This window comes from Eublepharis macularius, chromosome 19 (assembly GCF_028583425.1).
Source record: "Eublepharis macularius isolate TG4126 chromosome 19, MPM_Emac_v1.0, whole genome shotgun sequence".
Lineage (NCBI taxonomy): Eukaryota > Metazoa > Chordata > Lepidosauria > Squamata > Eublepharidae > Eublepharis > Eublepharis macularius.
Genome location: NC_072808.1, coordinates 21,593,003 through 21,611,455, shown reverse-complemented (window position 1 = coordinate 21,611,455; position 18,453 = coordinate 21,593,003). Strand labels below are relative to the sequence as shown.

At 49.8% G+C, this 18,453-nt stretch overlaps 1 protein-coding gene across 3 annotated transcripts in view; it reads left to right on the top strand.

Annotated features, from left to right (window-relative positions):
* PDE4A (phosphodiesterase 4A) overlaps nucleotides 1-18,453 on the top strand; it is a 138,541-nt gene that overhangs the window by 21,107 nt on the left and 98,981 nt on the right. Inside the window, exon 1 of one of the 3 annotated variants that reach the window (XM_055003398.1) lies at nucleotides 8,367-8,468. The exons of 1 other annotated variant lie outside the window; for it this stretch is intronic. In XM_055003398.1, the coding sequence (XP_054859373.1) occupies nucleotides 8,407-8,468 (62 nt within the window). In that variant the 5' untranslated portion in view covers nucleotides 8,367-8,406. Of the gene's footprint in view, nucleotides 1-8,366; nucleotides 8,469-10,403; nucleotides 10,479-18,453 lie in introns of those variants that run through there. One more of the 3 variants, XM_055003399.1, reaches the window with a different exon arrangement.

Below are 18,453 nucleotides of genomic sequence, written 5' to 3'. Positions count from 1 at the left end.
TCCTTCTTTTCATAGCCTGGGGGCAGCTGCTCCTTATTTTCCCAGCCCTCTCTTCTGCCTACAAGAGCAACTAACGCTTTACGTTTCTTTAAAATCCTGTACCCTCTAGTACAGAGCAAAACATTCAGATCCATGCAGACATCTCACACACAGACTTTGGGTTCTGAACTACAGAATTAGGTGGGAAGGGGATGACACAGAATGTGAAGGGCACTCATCTCAGTAGCCCGTCACGTGTTTCTTTCTTGAGTGGGAACAGAACTTTGAAATGTGTCGGATGTTGGGATATTTTCGGATTTTCTATAAATAATTATTTCTGAATACCCTTGGGATACTCCCCAACCTACCCCGTCTCCTCCTCCTCTGATTTTGTTACTGGATTTCTTTCCTGCCGTATCCTGAGGGCCCTGGTAGGTTATAAATGTGGCCTCCTTCCAATTCATCCTGACTCCACACCTGTGAAGTAGGTTGGGCTGAGAGGTGGAGGGCACCCTGCTCGAGGGCACCCAAGATCTCCATTGCACAGGACACTTACCTTATTGACAGTTTTTAGGTGCCATTTTAAGCGGTTTTTTTAAGTATGCACCTAACAATGTTATGTATGACACATACACCATCCAAGTCCGTCCATCAGAGAGTCAGGATTGGCTGCTATGCCTAGTTGAGTATGCCAGTATTGGACACAACCTAATGTATTATTTATTTACACAATGTATACCCCTCCTTTCTGCCCTCATCAGGGCCAACAGTGTGACAAAAACATTGTTAAAACACTTAAACCATGCTAAAATACATATACAAAAATATAAAAACATAGGCCAGGAAGGAAGTGTCACCGAGAGTATGCCGGACAAAATTAAAAAGCCTTTGCCTGCTGGAGAAAGATGACAATAGAAGGGAAAAGGCGAGTCTTTCTGGGGAGAAAGTTTCAAAGTTTCAGTGCCATGACCAAGAAGATCCTTTCTGGTCGCCACCCATCTAATATCAGAAAGCAAGCACACCCAAAGCAGGGCCTCCAAAGATGACTGCGCTAGTCAGGTGAGTTCGTAAGGGAGTAGGCAGAACTTCCGTTATTTATGGTGATTCCCAAGCAATATAGGGATTTAAAGGTCAACACTGGCTCCTTAAATTTTGCCCAAAAACAGATTGGGAGCCAGTGTAGATGTGCCAAGACCAGGGGAATATGAAATCTACGACCCACTCCAGTCTACATCGTAGCTGCACCAAGTTAAGTTTCTGAGCACTTCCCATTGCAGTCATCTAATATAGATGTAACCAGGGCATGTATCAGAGTGGCCAGTTCTTCCCAGGAAAGGTGCAGGTAACCAGTTGAAGCTGGTAAAAGGCACCCCTGGGCGCAGCTGCCATCTGCTTATCTAGCAGTAGGCCTGGGTACCGCGATCGACGGCACCGACAGCTGCTGAGAGGAGCAGGAGAATCAACAAAGTCACAGTCCCTCTGTCTGTCTCCTGGCATGGATCATCCACTAGGATGATCAAGATTGTTTCAGTCCCATAACCAGGCCTGAAACCAGATCGGAAAGGATTCAAGCAATCTCTTTTATCCAGGTATGCCTGAAGATGACCATCCACTGCCCATTCAGTTACTGAAATCTCCTGGATCCAAGGCAGGCTTCTTTACAAATGGACACACGGCTGCCCACTTCATGGCTGGGGCGAACACCCTCTCACTCGAGGAGGCATTCACCACCTCTTGGGTCCAGTCAGTCAGTGCCCCCTACTGGCAGTGTCCTTAACAGAAAGCAAGTCGACCCCCTGGCACTGTCTGACCTTGTCACTGCTAAGGTAGAGTCCAAGTCGGAATGGATGCAAGAGATATTATCTGCAAAGCATTGGACAAAACGGTCACAGCAGGTCACCGAGCAGTCCATCTCCTCCTGCAGGCCTCTGACCACCCAGAACAGATTCCCAAGGGGGGAAGAGAAGGATTGTTTCTTTGTTGCCGTCACTGACATGGCGTTAGGGTTGCCAGGTGTCCAGTTTTCATCTGGACAGTCCAGTATTTTGGGGGAATGTCTAGGGGAAATGTTCCCATAAAACTGGACACCTGCCCTTCCTCCAGCTGTGCAATGCCGTTGCCAGACTGGAGAAGTGGCCAGCCAGCCCTGGTGCCTGGGAGGCCTCCCGCGACTGCATGGCACTGCCCAGGAGTGGCCAGCCAGCCTGGGCACCCAGCTGGCCTCCTCCGGCTGCATGGTGCCACCCAGAAGTGTGGAAATCACTTCCTGAAGTGAAGTCATCACGCTGACCCACATGTGTATGCACAAAAAGTAAGTCCCTCCCTTGCCTCTCCCCAGGATCCCAAATTAGCCTGCACCCCGTCTGGCAACCGTATGGTGTATGCTTTAAAATGAGCTTTAGCCTGTGCCATATGGGATTCATTCTGCACCTTCCTCCCCTGGAAGGAATAAGCAGCTGAAGAGTTCACCTGCAACGGCAAGTGCATGCTTCACATCCATGTGCAATTATATTAGAGCTCCAGTGCTGGGCAGGTAAAATATATGCACAGACAGCTTTCCTTCCTCATCAGCTCCTGACTGCATTTTTGCATGCCGTTTTGGATTGCTACAACAACTCAAAATAACATCTGGGTCGAATCCACATTCACCCATTACCTGCATGTTTATCGGATATCTTCCGTTTGCCTCCAATCCGCGATTTTTTCCTCTTCGTTCACATTCCTGCTTCCAATCCGTCTTTCTCGCGCGTCCCTCCGGTCACACGGCCACTCAAAACCGCTTTTTTGGGCGGGACCTTTTTTCCCCGCCCATTTTTTAAAAAAAATTTTGAGCGCACTTTTCTGTTATTTCGATCTTGCCTTATAAAGAAACATCATTGAAGATAATGATGCCTCTCTTTCCCCCACTGACAGCACTGATGGCTCTCTCCCGTTTCTTTTTTGGAAATTTGGAAACATGTGGGAAGCTTTCGTGGGCATTTCCTATGCAGGACAGTTCAGTGCCTGAATTTTACTGAAGTTTCACTTCCTTGGAGTGTCATTATTTCGATATTTCATAATTTTGATATTACAGTAATATAAAATTAAAAAAATAAAAAACAGTTAAAAAGGAAGTTCCGCAAGTCCGTTCTGAGGGTGGATTCACCCCAAAATGATTTTTCAAACTACCAGATTTGATTCAGAAACAGCATAATCAATAAATCCAATGCTATGAAGTCAAAAACAGTCTTTTGCAGACTACGGAGCACTTGCAAGTTGAATCAGCCAATAGGAACTCTCGGAACGGCCGGAGAGACAGGAAGGGGGGTGGTTTTTAAAAAACCGTGTAAATTGCACATTGGCCCGTTCACGGCCACTGTGAAACTCCCGTTAAAAACCTGTGGCCACATATTCGGGAGAAATGCGAATGAAATGCGTCTGTTTAATGAGGTAATGTGACCGGCACACGGGATTGCGTGGGGAATGCGGGGAACATGCGACTTAGAATGAGTAATGTGGATTTGACCTTGGTGTAAGGAGGGTGGTGGTGTGATGTATGTATGTATGTGTGCTGCCAAGTTGAAACTGAGTTATGGCAACGTCAGCAACAGGCTTTCAAGGCATGTGAGAAGCAGAGGTAGGTTGCTATTGCCTTCCTCTGCATGGGGAGAGCGGACAAAAAAACCGAATAAATGAAATGAACCGTCCCTGGTGATCCTGCACCTAAGTACCGATCCTGCTTTGCTTCTGAGATCTAATGAGATCGGGCTATACTATATCATTCCACATCCCTGTGACATCTGTACTTGCTCAAATACTGCTTCTGTCTTTGGGGGCAGGACTTGTAATCCCTAATAACTGCAGACTGGACTATAGGACAGTTCGGTGGATACGGAACTGGTTAGAGGACCGCACCCAAAGAGTGGTGGTCAACAGCGTTTCATCAGATTGGAGGGAGGTGTCCAGTGGGGTGCTGCAGGGCTTGGTTTTGGGCCCGGTACTTTTCAGTATTTTTATCAGTGATCTGGATGAAGGGGTAAACTAGCTACTCATTAAATTTGCTGAATTAGGAGGAGTGGCAAACACCCAAGAAGATAGAGTTAAAATTCAACAAGACCTGAATACTCTGGAGAAGTGGACAGCTGTGAACAGGATGCAATTCAACATAGATAAATGCACAGTATTACATCTGGGCCACAAAAATGTGAAGCACAAATACTGGATGGGGGATACACTTCTGGGCAGTAGTATATGCGAAGTATTGGAGTAAGAATGGATTGTAAACTAAATATGAGCAGTCAGTGTGATGCGGTGGTGAAAAAGGCAAGAGTCTTGGGTTGTATCAAAAGGGCCATTGCATTAAAATCACAGGTAGTTATAGTCCCTCTCTATACTGCCTTGGTCAGGCCGCACCTGGAGTCCTGTGTGCAGTTCTGTAGGCCTCACTTCAAAAAGGGTGTGGACAAAATCGAGAGGGTTTAGAAGAGAGTGACGAGGATGATCAGGGGTCTGGAGACTGAGCCCTATGCGGAAAGGCTGAGGGCCTTGGGAATGTTTAGTTTGGAGAAGAGGAGGTTGAGGGGGGACATGATTGCTCTCTTTAAGTATGTGAAAGGCTGTCATTTGGAGGAGGGCAAGGAGCTGTTCCAGTTGGCAGCAGAGGGTAGGATGCGAAGCAATGGGCTAAAACTACATGCACAAAGGTACCGACTGGATATTAGGAAAAACTTTTTCACGGTCAGAGTAGTTCAAAGGTGGGAATCAGCTGCCTAGGGAGGTGGTGAGCTCCCCCTCACTGGCAGTTTTCAAGAAGAGGCTGGATGAATACTTGTCAGGGATGCTTTGGGCTCATCCTACATTGGGCAGGGGGTTGGACTAGAAGGTCTGTATGGCCCCTTCCAACTATGTGATTCTGTGGACCTAGGGTTTTCCCCCCGAAGTATATTTTTTCTGCAAACCTGGGGATTCCTATATTGTAGCCATAGCTGTTCTTTGGTGTGTGGCTTTGCCTTTCCACATGGTGATCTCTAGCCTCTGAGCAGCATTGCTTACCTGACTGCTGTGTTTGGAATTTATCCGGGAACCAACATATTGCATGCAGAAAACACACAATACAGAAAACATACAATTGGAATATGTGGGGCTAGCTAGTGGATGGAAAGGCTTGACTTTGAACCACCTTCTTTTAAGTCCGGGGCACGGTTCCGTCTTCTTTAAGGCAGGCAGTGAGCAGCAGAGCCTTTAGTCCACCTGATCATATCTCCCTTGTTAAGTACTCTTGCAAACAAAAGAACTGACCGTTTTAGACTAGCTCGCTTCCCTCCTCCACCTCCCTGCCTTTGGCCAGTGAGAATTGAGTAGAAACACTCAAGAGATCAGGAAGAAGGCTGGGCAGAGGTGGGTTAAAGGGATGGCGTTTTTGTTTGCTTTTAAAACAACTCTATGATGCACAATGGAAGGAAGTGACTCGGTAAGGGTCATGGAATGACTCAGTGGCACAGCCAGGAAGTTCATCGAGGAGTTCTGGCGGCTGGCCCCTCTCCTTCCATTTTCCTTTCAGGACCAAGAAATGACACTATTGTCTTTGATGCTGACCCCTCACCTGAGACCTAACCATTAGGCAGTATAGCCAAAGTGCAATATTTTTCCTTTGTGGGATGAAGTAGTTTTGTAACAGCTAGACTCACTTTTCTTTAATGCCATGCAAGATAAAGACAAGTATCTTCAAGCATGTACAGAGTGCCTAACCATAGCTGCTCCACCTCATTTGGAAACTGTGAGGCTTCAAAAGGTATGGCTTCCAGGCACCTTTTCAATGTATATACAAATGAAGCTATGAGCACATGATGTACCCACGCACTCTTGTCAGACTTCTGAGAATCACCGAGGCGAGCCCAGGGCACTTCCTGCTGCCGCCGAAGCACCACTTGCTGGTGCCAGCTCAGCCTGCAGAGGACAAACAAAAGAACTAGCCGGGTCAGGTTGCCTTTCCTTGGTAGGGACTGTCCTCCTATGGTGTTGGGTCTGTAGCACTGCAAGAGAGCCAGTATGACAATGTGAACTCACAGTAAAGAGGTGACTGAGATTTTGGGATGTGTTTATTTGAAGGATTTCATTAACTTGCCTGTTGAAGTTGAGCGAGCCTTAAGGGCCCTAAGTTATTGGAATGTGTTGCCAGCTTAAAGCACATTTCCTGTCGGGGAGGGGGTACATACTAATGCACCAACGTGTCACTAGCTCCCCGCATGGAACAGGGGCGCCTTTGGGAAGTGTGAAAGCAGGGCTTCATGGCTTCTGGTTTATCCACAGCATGTGTGGCCTTGGGACATGGCCAGCTGTTGGCAGCCTGTACTTGGGGGGGGGGGCGTCCTGCAACTGTCTGAGAAATCAAATATGCAGTCACTCTTGGTGTGGAGTTGGGAACATTAACAAGCCCTTACATCTTGTTAATCAGATTCGCTGGTCTGTGTTTTCCACTGAAGTTATATAGGCAACAGCCATGCCAGAGGCATTCCACCCATTAACACACACACATGCACACACCCAGGCTAGTTGGGTTGCCCTCATGGGGGAGAGCTTTGTAGTCATTTAGTAAATAAGTGGGTGGGGCATTAAGCAAACAGCTTTGAAAACTTGAGCTGGAAGTTCGGGATCTGGGCCCCAGGAGAGTGAAAGGCGTTATTTTCCTGCTGTGCATTTTTGTTTGGTGCTTTAGACCATAAAGTACGGTAAAAACATGTTAAATTTAAAAAAAAAGTGTGGTAAAAACATGGCATGGTGATCCAGTGGGAATAATAATGATGTGCAGATTTTGGGGCATGCTTATTAGCTTGCCTGTCGGGGAGCACTGTGACAATATTGCTCCACATTTGGGAAATGTGGTGGGGTGTAATTATACTCTTTAAAAGGGTAATGATACTTCTTTAAATTTGAGAACCACCTGTCTCTCCGCCCCGGCCCATTGTTGTTATTTTTATTATTTCTGAACTCACTAATACTGACCAGGAAGCTACTTCTCTCAAGACATTAACTGACTTTGTAGAATTCATGATTGCAACTGTGTGTTGACAGCCACTTGCTCAGCCTTTTTAAGAACACAAAGATGTGTTCAAGGAGGATAACGGTACAATCCGGTAAACAGTTACGCCCTTCTAAGCGCATTGACTTCAGTGAACTTAAAAAGGTGTAACTGGTTAGAATTGCACCTCCAGTCTGTCAGTAGCCACAATAACTAAACAGATCCTCCATAGCCAGGCCCATTATTGCTCTGAACACCAGATGCGGGGGCAGGGACCTGTGCAGGGATTCTGTGAAAGGGACCAATCCAGACTTCTGTGGATTAATTACTCTCAGCAAAGGAGACCCCTGGAGAGACATCATGCTCGCTGTCTGCACAATTTTCTGCTGTTTGGGCTGGAAGGATGTTCAGGTGTGATAAGGGCTTGATAGGAGTCAAAGGTAGTAAACTTTTCAGTAATTCTGTTTCATTGAGTTCTTTTTATGTCGTACTTTTCTCCAAGGAATTCAGGGTGGCAGGCGAGGTTCTCCTTTGTTTTATCCTCACAACCACCCTGTGAGGTAGGCCAGACTGGGAGTGACTAGCTTAAGATAAATGAGTGAGTTTCGTGGCCTGCAAAGCTTGGAACGTGGCTGTCCTGCCTTTTAACCTGGTGCTCTAACCACTCCATAACGCTGCCTTTCACAGTAACAAAACCGAATGTCCAAACTGGTGAGCCAGGATCTACCCGTGAGCTAGGAAAGATCCAAGGGAGGTTGCCACCGGGGCGAGTCCCTGCTTCTCAGTGCCTCAGAAGGCGCTTGATGGGCTTTGGTGCGGCTGGGCCGATCAAAGGTGGCAGCAGAGTGGCCTTGCGGGCAGCTGGGGCCTCAGCAGGACTTGGTCCGGGGGCACCTTAGAGGCCCGCAAGCTGTCCCGGGTGCAAGCTTTCCCGAGCGCCTGAAGCTCTGGCGCGTCTCTAGAGTGCCGCCGGGCGCCGCTCCTGCGGTCCTGCCCGTCGGGCTCCTCGGTCCTCTGCACATGGTCAGGGGCTGAGGGTGTGCCGAGCGGAGGCGTGGCGGAGCGGAAGGCGCGCCCGGGTTCCGCCGAGGCGCCTCGGCTTTTCCAGACGGCCCCGGCTGAGCGCGGGCGCGCCTTGGTGGCTGGAGACGGAGTGCCCGGCCCGAGCCGCGTCTCCCGGCCGGCCGCCTCTTCCCGAGCCCGGCCTCGGCCTCGGCGGTCACAGCCCCGCCTCCCGCTCCCGCCTCCCGAGCGCAGCGCCCCGGGGACGGACGGATCGCTCGGCCGCCTGCCTGCCTGCCTGCGCGGGACTGGCTCGGGGCGACCCGCCGGGCGGCCTTCGTCGGCGAGCGGCTGCCCCCCCGGCCGCTTTGATGCCCTCCCGGGCCTTCGCGGCGCCGCGCTTCCTCCGGGCCGCCCCGCCGGCGGAGATGCACTTCTCCTTCAGCGAAGAGGACATCAAGCGGCACCGGCTGCTGCCCAAGGCGGTCAGGTCGGTGGCTGCGCCGGGGACGGGGCGGGACGGGAGGGCAAGACTCGCTAAGCCGCGGCGCGGCTCCGGCTCTCAGGCCGCCATCCGGAGGGCTCCTGCGCGGCTCCTGCAGCCGCCGGCCGCGCTCGAACTTGTCCCTCCAGAGGACTCCTCCGCTCCGCTCCTCGCCCCGCTTCCCCTGCGCCCGGGGCGCTTTGCCGCCTCGCCCGCCGGAGCTCCCCCGCTGCCCCCCTGCCTGCTTTGGGTCCGGCCTCGCGGGCAGCGGCGCCGCCTGTTTCCGGCCGGGGCGCAGGGGGAGAAGGGCCGTCGGGCAGCCCGGAAGAGCCGGGTCGCGCCTGCTGGGCGGCGGGCTGGAGGCCGCGGGGGCGCGCTGCACGTCCCCGCCGCCCCAAGGGCCTCGCTTTCTTCTGCGGGCTGCGCTGCCTGGCAGGGGACATACGGGGGCAGCGCGGTCGCTCTGCTGGTAACAACAACAACAACAATAGTGTGCTTGTATCCTGCTCTTCTCGGCAGATGAGTATCCCGCTCAGCTGTGAACAAAGTCAGTGTTGTTGTTATCCTTACTGTGCAGCTGGGGGTGAGAGGAGTGGCTTCCCCAAGGCCACCTGCTGAGTTCGTGGCAGAAATAGTAATAACTTCTTTTGAAAAAATAAGTTTCTAGCCCTTTTTGTTGTGGCATTATTAGGAGAAATGTGCAGCCTATAGAACCCCTCAAGAAAAAAAATAACTGCACTTATGTACTGCTCTTCTAGACAGATCAGTGCCCCACTCAGAGCAGCGAACAAAGTATTATTATCCCCACAATCTAGCTGGAGTGGCTTATCCAAGGCCACCTGCAGTCATGGCAGTAGTGGGAGTCGAACTAGCAGAATGCTGACTCGCATTCCAACCACTTAGCCACTGTGGTAAGCAGCCCCTCAAGGAGTCACAGGAGGGCAAAGAGGGGTGGGTGGGAGCTGGGGCTGCTCTGCCTCGGCTCTTGCCTCATCTCTAAACCAAGCAGACCCCATTTTGGTCAGCTGGATAGGAGAGAAGGAACCAAATCTCACCCCAGTTCTTCCTCAGCAAGAGGGAGGTATGGCAACCCTGCCCTGCAGGGGTGGTTGTGAAAGTAAACGGGAAGACTCTCCAGCATTTTAAGTGCCCCAAAGCATGGCTGCCGTGTATTAATAAGAATGCCCCATGCGCGTGCGCACACTGGGTTGGATCCCACAGTCTGTTTTGGAAAGTGCTGACAGGCATGGAGCCATCCTGCGTTCCTGCACACACACATTCACACAGACACACACACACAAGTTCTTTCTGACCCTGGGCAAGTTTATTCCCAGGGTTGTGGGACCTGCCTGGGGAAGGGAATACAATTGCCCTTTCTGCCCCTTCTCTCTGAGCAGCATTGCTGACAGAGAGGGCAGTCCCAGCCCGGCATCCTCCTTGCCTAAGACCCAAGAGTCTTGCCACCCCAGGAAAAAAACCCTTCCCTGTGGTCAGAAAGAACCGCCGGGGGGGGGGGGCAGGGGCCGCAGGAAAGATTTACAGTCTTCTTCTGGCAGGCTCCAACACATGAAATGGATGCAACATTTAGAGTAAAGCTACGGAGGTCTTGTTACGCATCTGGTGACCATCCAGAAGCCGGGGGGGGAGACCCTGGTGCCCCTCCAAAAATAAAATAAATACCCCCACCCCCAAATCCAGCTGCCAGGCTCTGGGGGTAGCAGGGCACGTGCATGTGGCAACCTGCTCTTACCACTCTCACCTGGGCTGCCAAATGGTTGGCCTGGCCTGCCATTGGTTCCCCCACCCTTTCTTTTTTCTTATGCGTGCAACCTCCCATCCCTTCATTTTTAATGTATATTTCTCCTCTTTACAACTGGAGTCTGTCCCAAGTGGCTGGTGAAGATGAGGCTCTTGATCTTCTGCCCAGCAGTCTGGTGGATATACCCAGCCCACGAGCTGCCAAGTTGCCTCGGGATGTCTTCTCTCCGAGTACAGCCAGCGGTGGCTTTTTGCTAGGTAAGACACTTACCTAGCAAAAGCAGTTGCCCCTGGAATTGGGGGCTGCCCAGGCAGTCGTCAGCCTTGCCTTGCCTGTCTAGGTGGCAGAGTCACGTTCGGCTCCACTTAAGCTCCCTCGGCCCATTCAGATCCCACCTTATTTTGTACCCGATGATGCATGCTTCGTCTTCAGTGCCACTGCTGCCCAACCCAGACGTGAGTTAAGGCAGAGAGGGACTCTCCGACCCTGCCAAATCCCTGGCTCTGTAGTTTCAACTTGTTTAACCAGTTGGAACAAATCCAGAGATTCTGGCTACGGGTCTGTTCTGCGGCACCCAAAAGACTAACAGGTGTATTGTGGCATAATGTTTTTTGGTCCAGAGCTCACTTTGGCTTCTGAATTGTAGCAAGCAGTTTCTGGGGGAAGAGAGGACATTAAAGGGGGGTTGCATCTTCCAAGTAGATGTACTGAAGGGGGGCAGGTTTGCTGTTAGACTGTATAGGAGGCAGAGGGATGATAGAGCTTACTATACTAATCTCACTATCCTGAGGTTAGCTCCAGAGTAGGGTATGAGTTGGGTCTTAACCTTTGCACGCAATCCCAGGGGGGGGGTCTCCTGGACTGGCCCCGTGAAGCTACCCAAGAGCTTTTTTGGGCATCTCCTGTTCATTTCAATAGGGCTTGCGCAGGAGAACTTCCTAGTGGATCGTGCCCCTTATCTTCATTTCCTTCTTTTATACCACCCAATGGGGACCCGGAGCGACTTACATCATTTGCCTCTCCTGCAATTTATCCTTACAACAACCCTGCGGGGAGGTTAGGTGAGAGAGAGAGAGAGGCTGGCCCAGGGTCGCCTTGCAGGCTCCCGTGGCAGAGTGGGGATTCAAACCTGGCTCTCCCCAGATCTCCCAGGCCCCTTCATGGGATTTATTGCCAACAAGCAGTTCCTGGTGCTCCAGCAGTGGCTGCTCAGCATTGCCCGCAGATTCTGTTGAGTGCTGTTCAGGAGTCGAGGTTCAGGTTTTGTCTTGGGCTGCCCTGGGTCCCGTTCTGCTGCGGGGAACTCGGTGCAAATCACAGGCTCCCGGGGCAGGCAGAGTGCTCTCTTGAATCCAGTGGGGCTGACTTCTCAGCTGCACGGTGCAGTCCTGGCCTGGGGCCTTTCCCCCAAGGTCTTTGTGAATGGCACGTCCCCATCTGAGTCAAGCTTCTGGAGTCTGTCCCTTTTTCCTCTGCTTCACCAGCAGTTTTCCCAGGCAGTCTTTTTGCAGTTCAGACTGCAGTCAGCCCCCTTTCTCTGTTGCATGCCAAATCTGGCAGGGCAGAGAAATGTCAAATGGGAAACCAGAGAAGGGAGGCTATATTTAATCTCCGGGGAAGCAGCCTGACAATCCATGCCGCGTCCCAATCGCCTGCATTTCTTGGCTTCGGAGCAAAGGCGCCTGCTCTTCTCCTCCTCTCTGATGTTGGGATTCTGTGCTGAGCAGTTTGTGGGCATTGGCCGGAGCAGGCACAGAGAGATGGGCTGATGCTCGGTTGTGGGTGTGGGAAAGGCTATCAGCCTGCCCTGCTGCCTCCCACTGCTGCTGCCTGACTCCCAGTCTAGGCAAGAGAGTTTTTGGCGCCTCAGCCAGCTGAGAATGGAGCAGAAATCCTACTTGGATTACAGCAAAGAGAATTTATGACGTATTTGGCTGTGGCTGTTGGATTCTTTTTCATATCCTGTTCGTAAGCTGGCCTGTCGCCAGACATGTTGCGGTAGAGGGGGACAGAAAGTCCCAAGTTAGAGGGCAGGAATCCTAAGTCAGCGTCGAACCAAAAGAGAAGTAGTTTTGCTTAGTTGGCTTGGAGAAGGATAGTTTTGAAAACTGTTCGAAGGTGTTGCTTACCATGAAATGCACACACTTTTGCTTTGTCCTGCTGAGGCCTTTTGACAAAATGTTAGGGAATGCTTTTGAAGTAACACACCGACCTCACCAGAGGTGGAAGTGGGGTAAATGTGCTCGTATCACAAGTGGCCATCCCTTTACCAAACCACTTTAAACTCTTGGGGAGGGGGGATGTCTGGAAGGGCATCAATGCTGGTATTCTGGATATGTAGGTCGTCCCATACTTAGGATTTGAGGGAGTGTTGGGATTCCAAAAACTTTGTGTCTATTATTCCCTTTCGGGCGGCTGGAGTGGCTGTTTTTCAAGCAAATTTCACCACAATTGCAGTGGTGCTAGTGTTGCCAATCTGCTAAAGATCCCCCCCCCCCGCCCCAGTTTCAAGTAGATTGGGTCATGGGGTCCAAATCTTTTTTTTTTAATTTTTTTATTTTAATTACTAACATCAAAACTACAAACAGAAAAAGGAAAAAGGAAACAAGAGGAGAGGGAAAAAACAACGTAAGAACACAGACTACAACTACAAGTATTGAATTCCCTTCATAATACAATTGTTTAAAGTTAAACTTTCTAATATGCTATTAGATTGGTAGATCTTATAAGATACGAACTACAGTCAGGATCAGGTCTTCTCCCCCCCCCCTCCCGCGTCTCAGTCTCAATTCTCTTTGAACAGCTACAATAGCTGCACTCACTCCCTCCTCCCCACTCCCCCCTTCAGATTCTGGATCTTCTTCTTGCTCGAACTCTTGATGATTAAGCACAAAATCCCTCAGCTGTACTTCTGATATTATCTTGTAGGCTTGGTCTTTTTTATATCTAAACCAGATGCCTTCCGGAAATAACCATTTGTATTTTATATCACGCTTTCTCAGAAGAGCTGCAAACCTTTTGTATTTGAATCTTCTTTTCCGAGCTAAAAATGAAACGTCCTTCAATATCTTAACCTTGTTGCCAAGAAAGTCCAAGTCCACGTTAGTCGAATTGTATAAAATGGTGTCCCGAGTCTTCTTAGATGAAAAATCAATAATAATCTCGCGAGGCAGCTGACGCTTCGTTGCATATTTTGAAGATGTCCGACGGACTTCCAGAATATCGCTTTTTAACTCTTCTTTAGTTGCCTTTGCGAATGACGCCAAAACTTCCGACAGCAAATCCTTTAAATTTTCACTTTCCTCCTCCTTCACATTCTGTAAACGCAATACCATCTGAGCACGATCCACTTGTAGTCCTATCAATTGATTCTCCAAAAGCTTTACTTCTTTGTTTGTAGCTCTCATGAGTGTTGCATTTTCACGAGCAGATTTCTCTGCCTCGAGCGCTACATCTTTAATGGTTTTCACTTCGTTTTCAACTGAGCCAACCCTTTGTCCGATTTCATTTAGCTTATCAACAAAGGGCTTCATAGCTTCAACAACCGACCATTTAACCACCTCTTCAAGAGTCTCTCCCTTCCCCTGCAACGCAGCCAAAACCGATTTGCCCACAGCAGGGCTCTGCTTTTTCGTCGCCATCTTAGGGGGGGGGGGGGGAGTCCGCCAACTAAGTTCCAAAACTCAATGAAGGGGAAGATATCCGAACCTTCTTAAGCTTCAACTCCCACCAATCCTTCGCATACGCTTAGAGTAACAGAAGGGATCTGCTTACTTACAGGCTTTTCACCTTAAATCTGCTTGTTGCCGTTCTCCATGGCCCGGCAGCACGCGTTGTGCTGCGCAAGTCTGCCAGCCTCCATAGGAGAAGACGGGCTATTTACCCCCTGGATTGACTTCAGGGGGCTCTTCCTGCAGCGCTCCGGACCATGACCCCCTACCTGGGAGTCCTGGGGGTTAACCCTCGCAGGTCAACCACCCAGTCAGGCTGCTCGGCCGCTTCCTCCTGGACCTGCGGAGAGGAGCGTCCGACATGGCCAGGAAAACGAAACCGAATCCCGGGTCATGGGGTCCAAATCTATGGGTCCCTGAACAGGGTGCCCCCCAGCCACTTGCCATTGTTTCCTGTGGGAGGAAAATCAAATGCTTTCTCCAGTGCAAAGAAGTCAACAGCCAAACATACAAGAGCAACCACAATGGCCAAACGCCTCCCAGTGCAAAAAGAACCTGCAAAGCCCAGTAGAACCTATGGCAAAAAACCAGAGAATCTAGCCTATATCAAACCAGAGATTCCAACCCGCACATACCGGAGAATTGACTCTGTGTCAAACAAGAGAATATATCATTGATTCCACACACGTTGGATAATGCATTTCCAATCCTCTTTAGAGATCATTTGGAACTGAATTTTTCGTGTGTGAAACAAAAAATCCACTTCAAAACGATTGCTAAAGTGCATTGAAAGTGCATTACCCAATGTGTGCGGAATCAGCCTGTGTTAAGTTGAACTAGATAAGCTAACCTATGTAGAATCAGAGACTCCCAACACATACCAAATCAGTCCAGCCTATGTCAAATGAGAGGGCCTAACATATGCCAAACCAGAGAATCTGGCCTGGGCCAAACCAGTGAGTCTGGACTATGTGGAATCTATGCAGCAAAAGAGATTCCAGTTTATGCCAAACCTGTGAGTCCCAGCAGAGCCAACTGAGGCAAGAGATAGTGTTGCAAGCCCAACATAACCAGTGCCTCTCAGATCACAGAAACTAGGCAGACCCCAGGGCTAACAACAGAACCAACATCAAACCAGAGAATACCAGCAACACCAACCGGGCAAGCCAGTAGTATCAAGGCAAGACACACACACAAACACTCAGTGTTAGTTAATAGCACGATGTCCCAAGGAAAGCCTCAGAAAGCCAGAAGGAGGGTTTGGGGTCACTCACCCAAGTTCTCCTCTCTGCAGCCTACAGCTTATGCTGTCACTGGCTTGGAGACGCTTAGAGCTGCAGCTGCCTTTCATCTCTGGCATTGCTGTTCCCTCCCAGCTCTGTAAAGAAGAAACACTTACACAACACCGATACAACAGCATGCATTAGCTTCATTTTAGGAGCTTCTGGGGTTTTTGCTTCTGATTGTTTTGATTGACACATAACTCACGTGTCACAAAGGGTTCAGCTAGTTTTTTTAATGTATTTTAATAAATGGCTGCTAATTCAGTTTTGAGGGTGGGCTGCCCTAGGCATCCAGTGTGGATGTCTTTGGGGCAGGTACACCCTGGCTCCAAACTCGGCCATTGCAAATCTTGCTAGCCTTGTTTATCTTAGATTGCAGAAACACTGTGTGCCAAGAGGTGGGCACACAAGGCTCATGTCCGTACCAATGCACCCAGCTACATGGTGTGTGAGAGCCAGTTCCAAACACTGCCCCCCTCCCCATCATGCCCGATACCTCAGGGTGTTTGCCAATTAACCCTGCCTGTCCTGGGTTTTGCTGAGGTTCTTTCTAATAATCTTTTAAAGTATACAGTTTGGATTTTATGTAGTGCACCAGTCCAAACTGGATAACTTCCCTGCTGCTGTTCTGCTTCTACTTGTGTGTGTGACATGCCGTCAAGTCACCTCTGACCTATGGCGACCCTATGAACGAAAGACCTCCAAAATGTCCTATCGTTAACAAGATGGGCAGTCGTGTTAGTCTGTAGTAGTAGAAAAGAGCAAGAGCCCAGTAGCACCTCTAAGACTAACAAAATTTGTGGTAGGCTATGAGCTTTCGTGAGCCACAGCTCACTTCTTTAGATACCACTTCTTCAGATACCAGATACCAGATTTGTGAGCTGTGGCTCACGGAAAGTCCTACCCTACCACAAATTTTGTTAGTCTTAGAGGTGCTGCTGGACTCTTCCTCTTTTCTACTTAACGTGCAGGTCACACATGGAAGCCAAGATGTGCTGCTGCTGAGTGAGTGGTTGCACTGCTGGAGCAACGTCTGCACATCCCGTGTCTGTGTTCAGGAGAAAAAAAATTAGTCTGGGGAACCTTTTTCAAAACCAGCGCATCAAGTTTGGCCCATGGTCTGGTTTAGAAGGGCAAGAAGGAGCCACTCGCTTGCCTGTTTCTGCTTAACTAATATACCATGCATTGTCAACATAAATTTGTGTATGGTGGGTGCCAAACTTTAGTTTACGGGCAACATTTTTGGTTCAGAACTTTTTTGACTTCAACTGCTGATAACGTTTAGAGAGCTTTTGTAAACTCTTGATACAGAACCCAAAAGGTGTGCATTGAAAAACAAAATGCTGTTGGCCTTCTTTGTATTTCTCCCCTCTGCTACTTTAGCATTCACACTTGCAACCTCCTGAGGGTTAGAAAGGGGCATTTCCTCCTAAGGAAGTAGAAGCTGGGATTTCTAGGACTCTGTTTGACAATTCAAGTGGGCTTCACAACTTAGTGGTAGAATGCATGCCTTTTGTTCCGAAGGTCCCAAGTCTAAGTCTTCAACATTCTCCGAGCTGCGGCACTAGGGAAAAACACTTCCTCTGCCATCTGATGCCATGGAGAGCAGCTACTATTTGGTGTAAATTCTGCTGGGTTCCCCAGGCAGTGGTCTGGCTCTATAAAAGACAGCACCACATGTTTGCCTTCCTGTGTATAGAGATGCATCATTGCATTTTATGGGGAGGGGCCATTGCTTGGTAGCAGGACGGGGACTTTGCATGTGCGCAGAAGGTGTCAGGTTCATCACTGAGCTAGGAAAGACCTTTGCTTGTATTCTTAGAGAGCTACTGGCAAGCAGAGGAGTCCCCACTGGAGTAGGTGGATCGGTCTGCCTTGGTATGAAGCGGTGTCATGCGCGGTGTGCTCAATGGTGTTCTGCCGGTAGGGGTTGGAAAGCTGTGCGCTTCACCAGACTTTGAGCCTTTGGAAGCAAACCGCCCACGTCCTCCAGTCCCCGCTCTTAACCCCATTGTACGAGATTCTTGGCTACTGTTCCATCTCCACTTAAGTTCAACCTGTTTGTGGCAGTCTTGTTTGTTGAGGACCAAAAGGGAAACCCTGAGTGGAGCTGAAAGGAGACGGAAATCAGATTTCCTCGTGGGTGGCTGGATTCTTCCCCCTCCCCCCTCAAAGCAAAGTATTGGCTTTTGCCTGGTGGTTGCCTCACAAAGGAAAGCAAGTTGGGTAGGGGGGAACCTAGAGCCAACTCTCCAAAAACGAAACGTCTAGTTTGGCCCTGACCCTCCCTCGGGTGTGTTGCAGCACTTGGCCCACGTGGTGAAATGTTGATGGATTTTCCCCAGTGTTCCTACACTTGCTGTGCATTTTTACCCTCAATATATTGCACTAACAAGAGGTGAGAGCTGTGCCCTACAGTCTGATGTCAGAGCAGAGGCCCTCCTCTCCTACTCGCAGCTCAGTTGCCACTACGTTTTGTCTTCACCTGCAAGAGTACTGCCCAGTGACGTAGTCTTATCTCCTGTGCGGCGCAGTCACTCTCAAAACAGGGCATTGGGCTTTCTTATTAATGAGCCACAGGGGTGTTGACTGACTAAATCAGAAGGCAGGGCAGAAATCTGTCCAGGAGCGCGGTGTGTTGCGGTCCCATGGGGAGTCATTTTCTGCCTCCTAACGGGGGAATTTATTTGCAAAGGATGTCCGGTGTACATTGTGCCGCTCTCATTAACTGATTCCCTAACTTGCAACCACACCATCGATACTTATATTAGGGCTTAGTTTTATTTATATTCTTGTGTATGTGGGCTCCTTTTCAGGTTAGTGTCTGTGCGTGCAACCTCTAATGCACAGGGTGCAATCTAGCCTCCTTGCAAGCTTCCGTATATGTATCCGCGTTGCACATCCCTAAAAGCCATGCCTCTGTGTGCACAACAGCACACATGCTGCACAAGGCCTGGTCCATAGTTCCATGGTACTCATTCACTTTGCCCGCTTGCCTCCCTGGGTGTTCATTCTCTCACTCCGCCCCGGTACTCGAGAACCAACACGTGGCCCTGCTGCCGATACTCCAGAATGCCTTTGTGTTAGTTTCGTCAACCTGCCATGATGGATGGCTTCCTGTAGCGATATTTGCTGTAGATAATTTGCTTACTCAACTGCCTTGATTTGAATGCTGGGGAATTTGTGTTTCTCCGTCTGTAGTTCACAGCATGTTAAGTTGCTGCAGTAGCAGCTCTCAGTAGTCAGCACGGCATCGCTGGGCAGAGTGGGAGACTGTT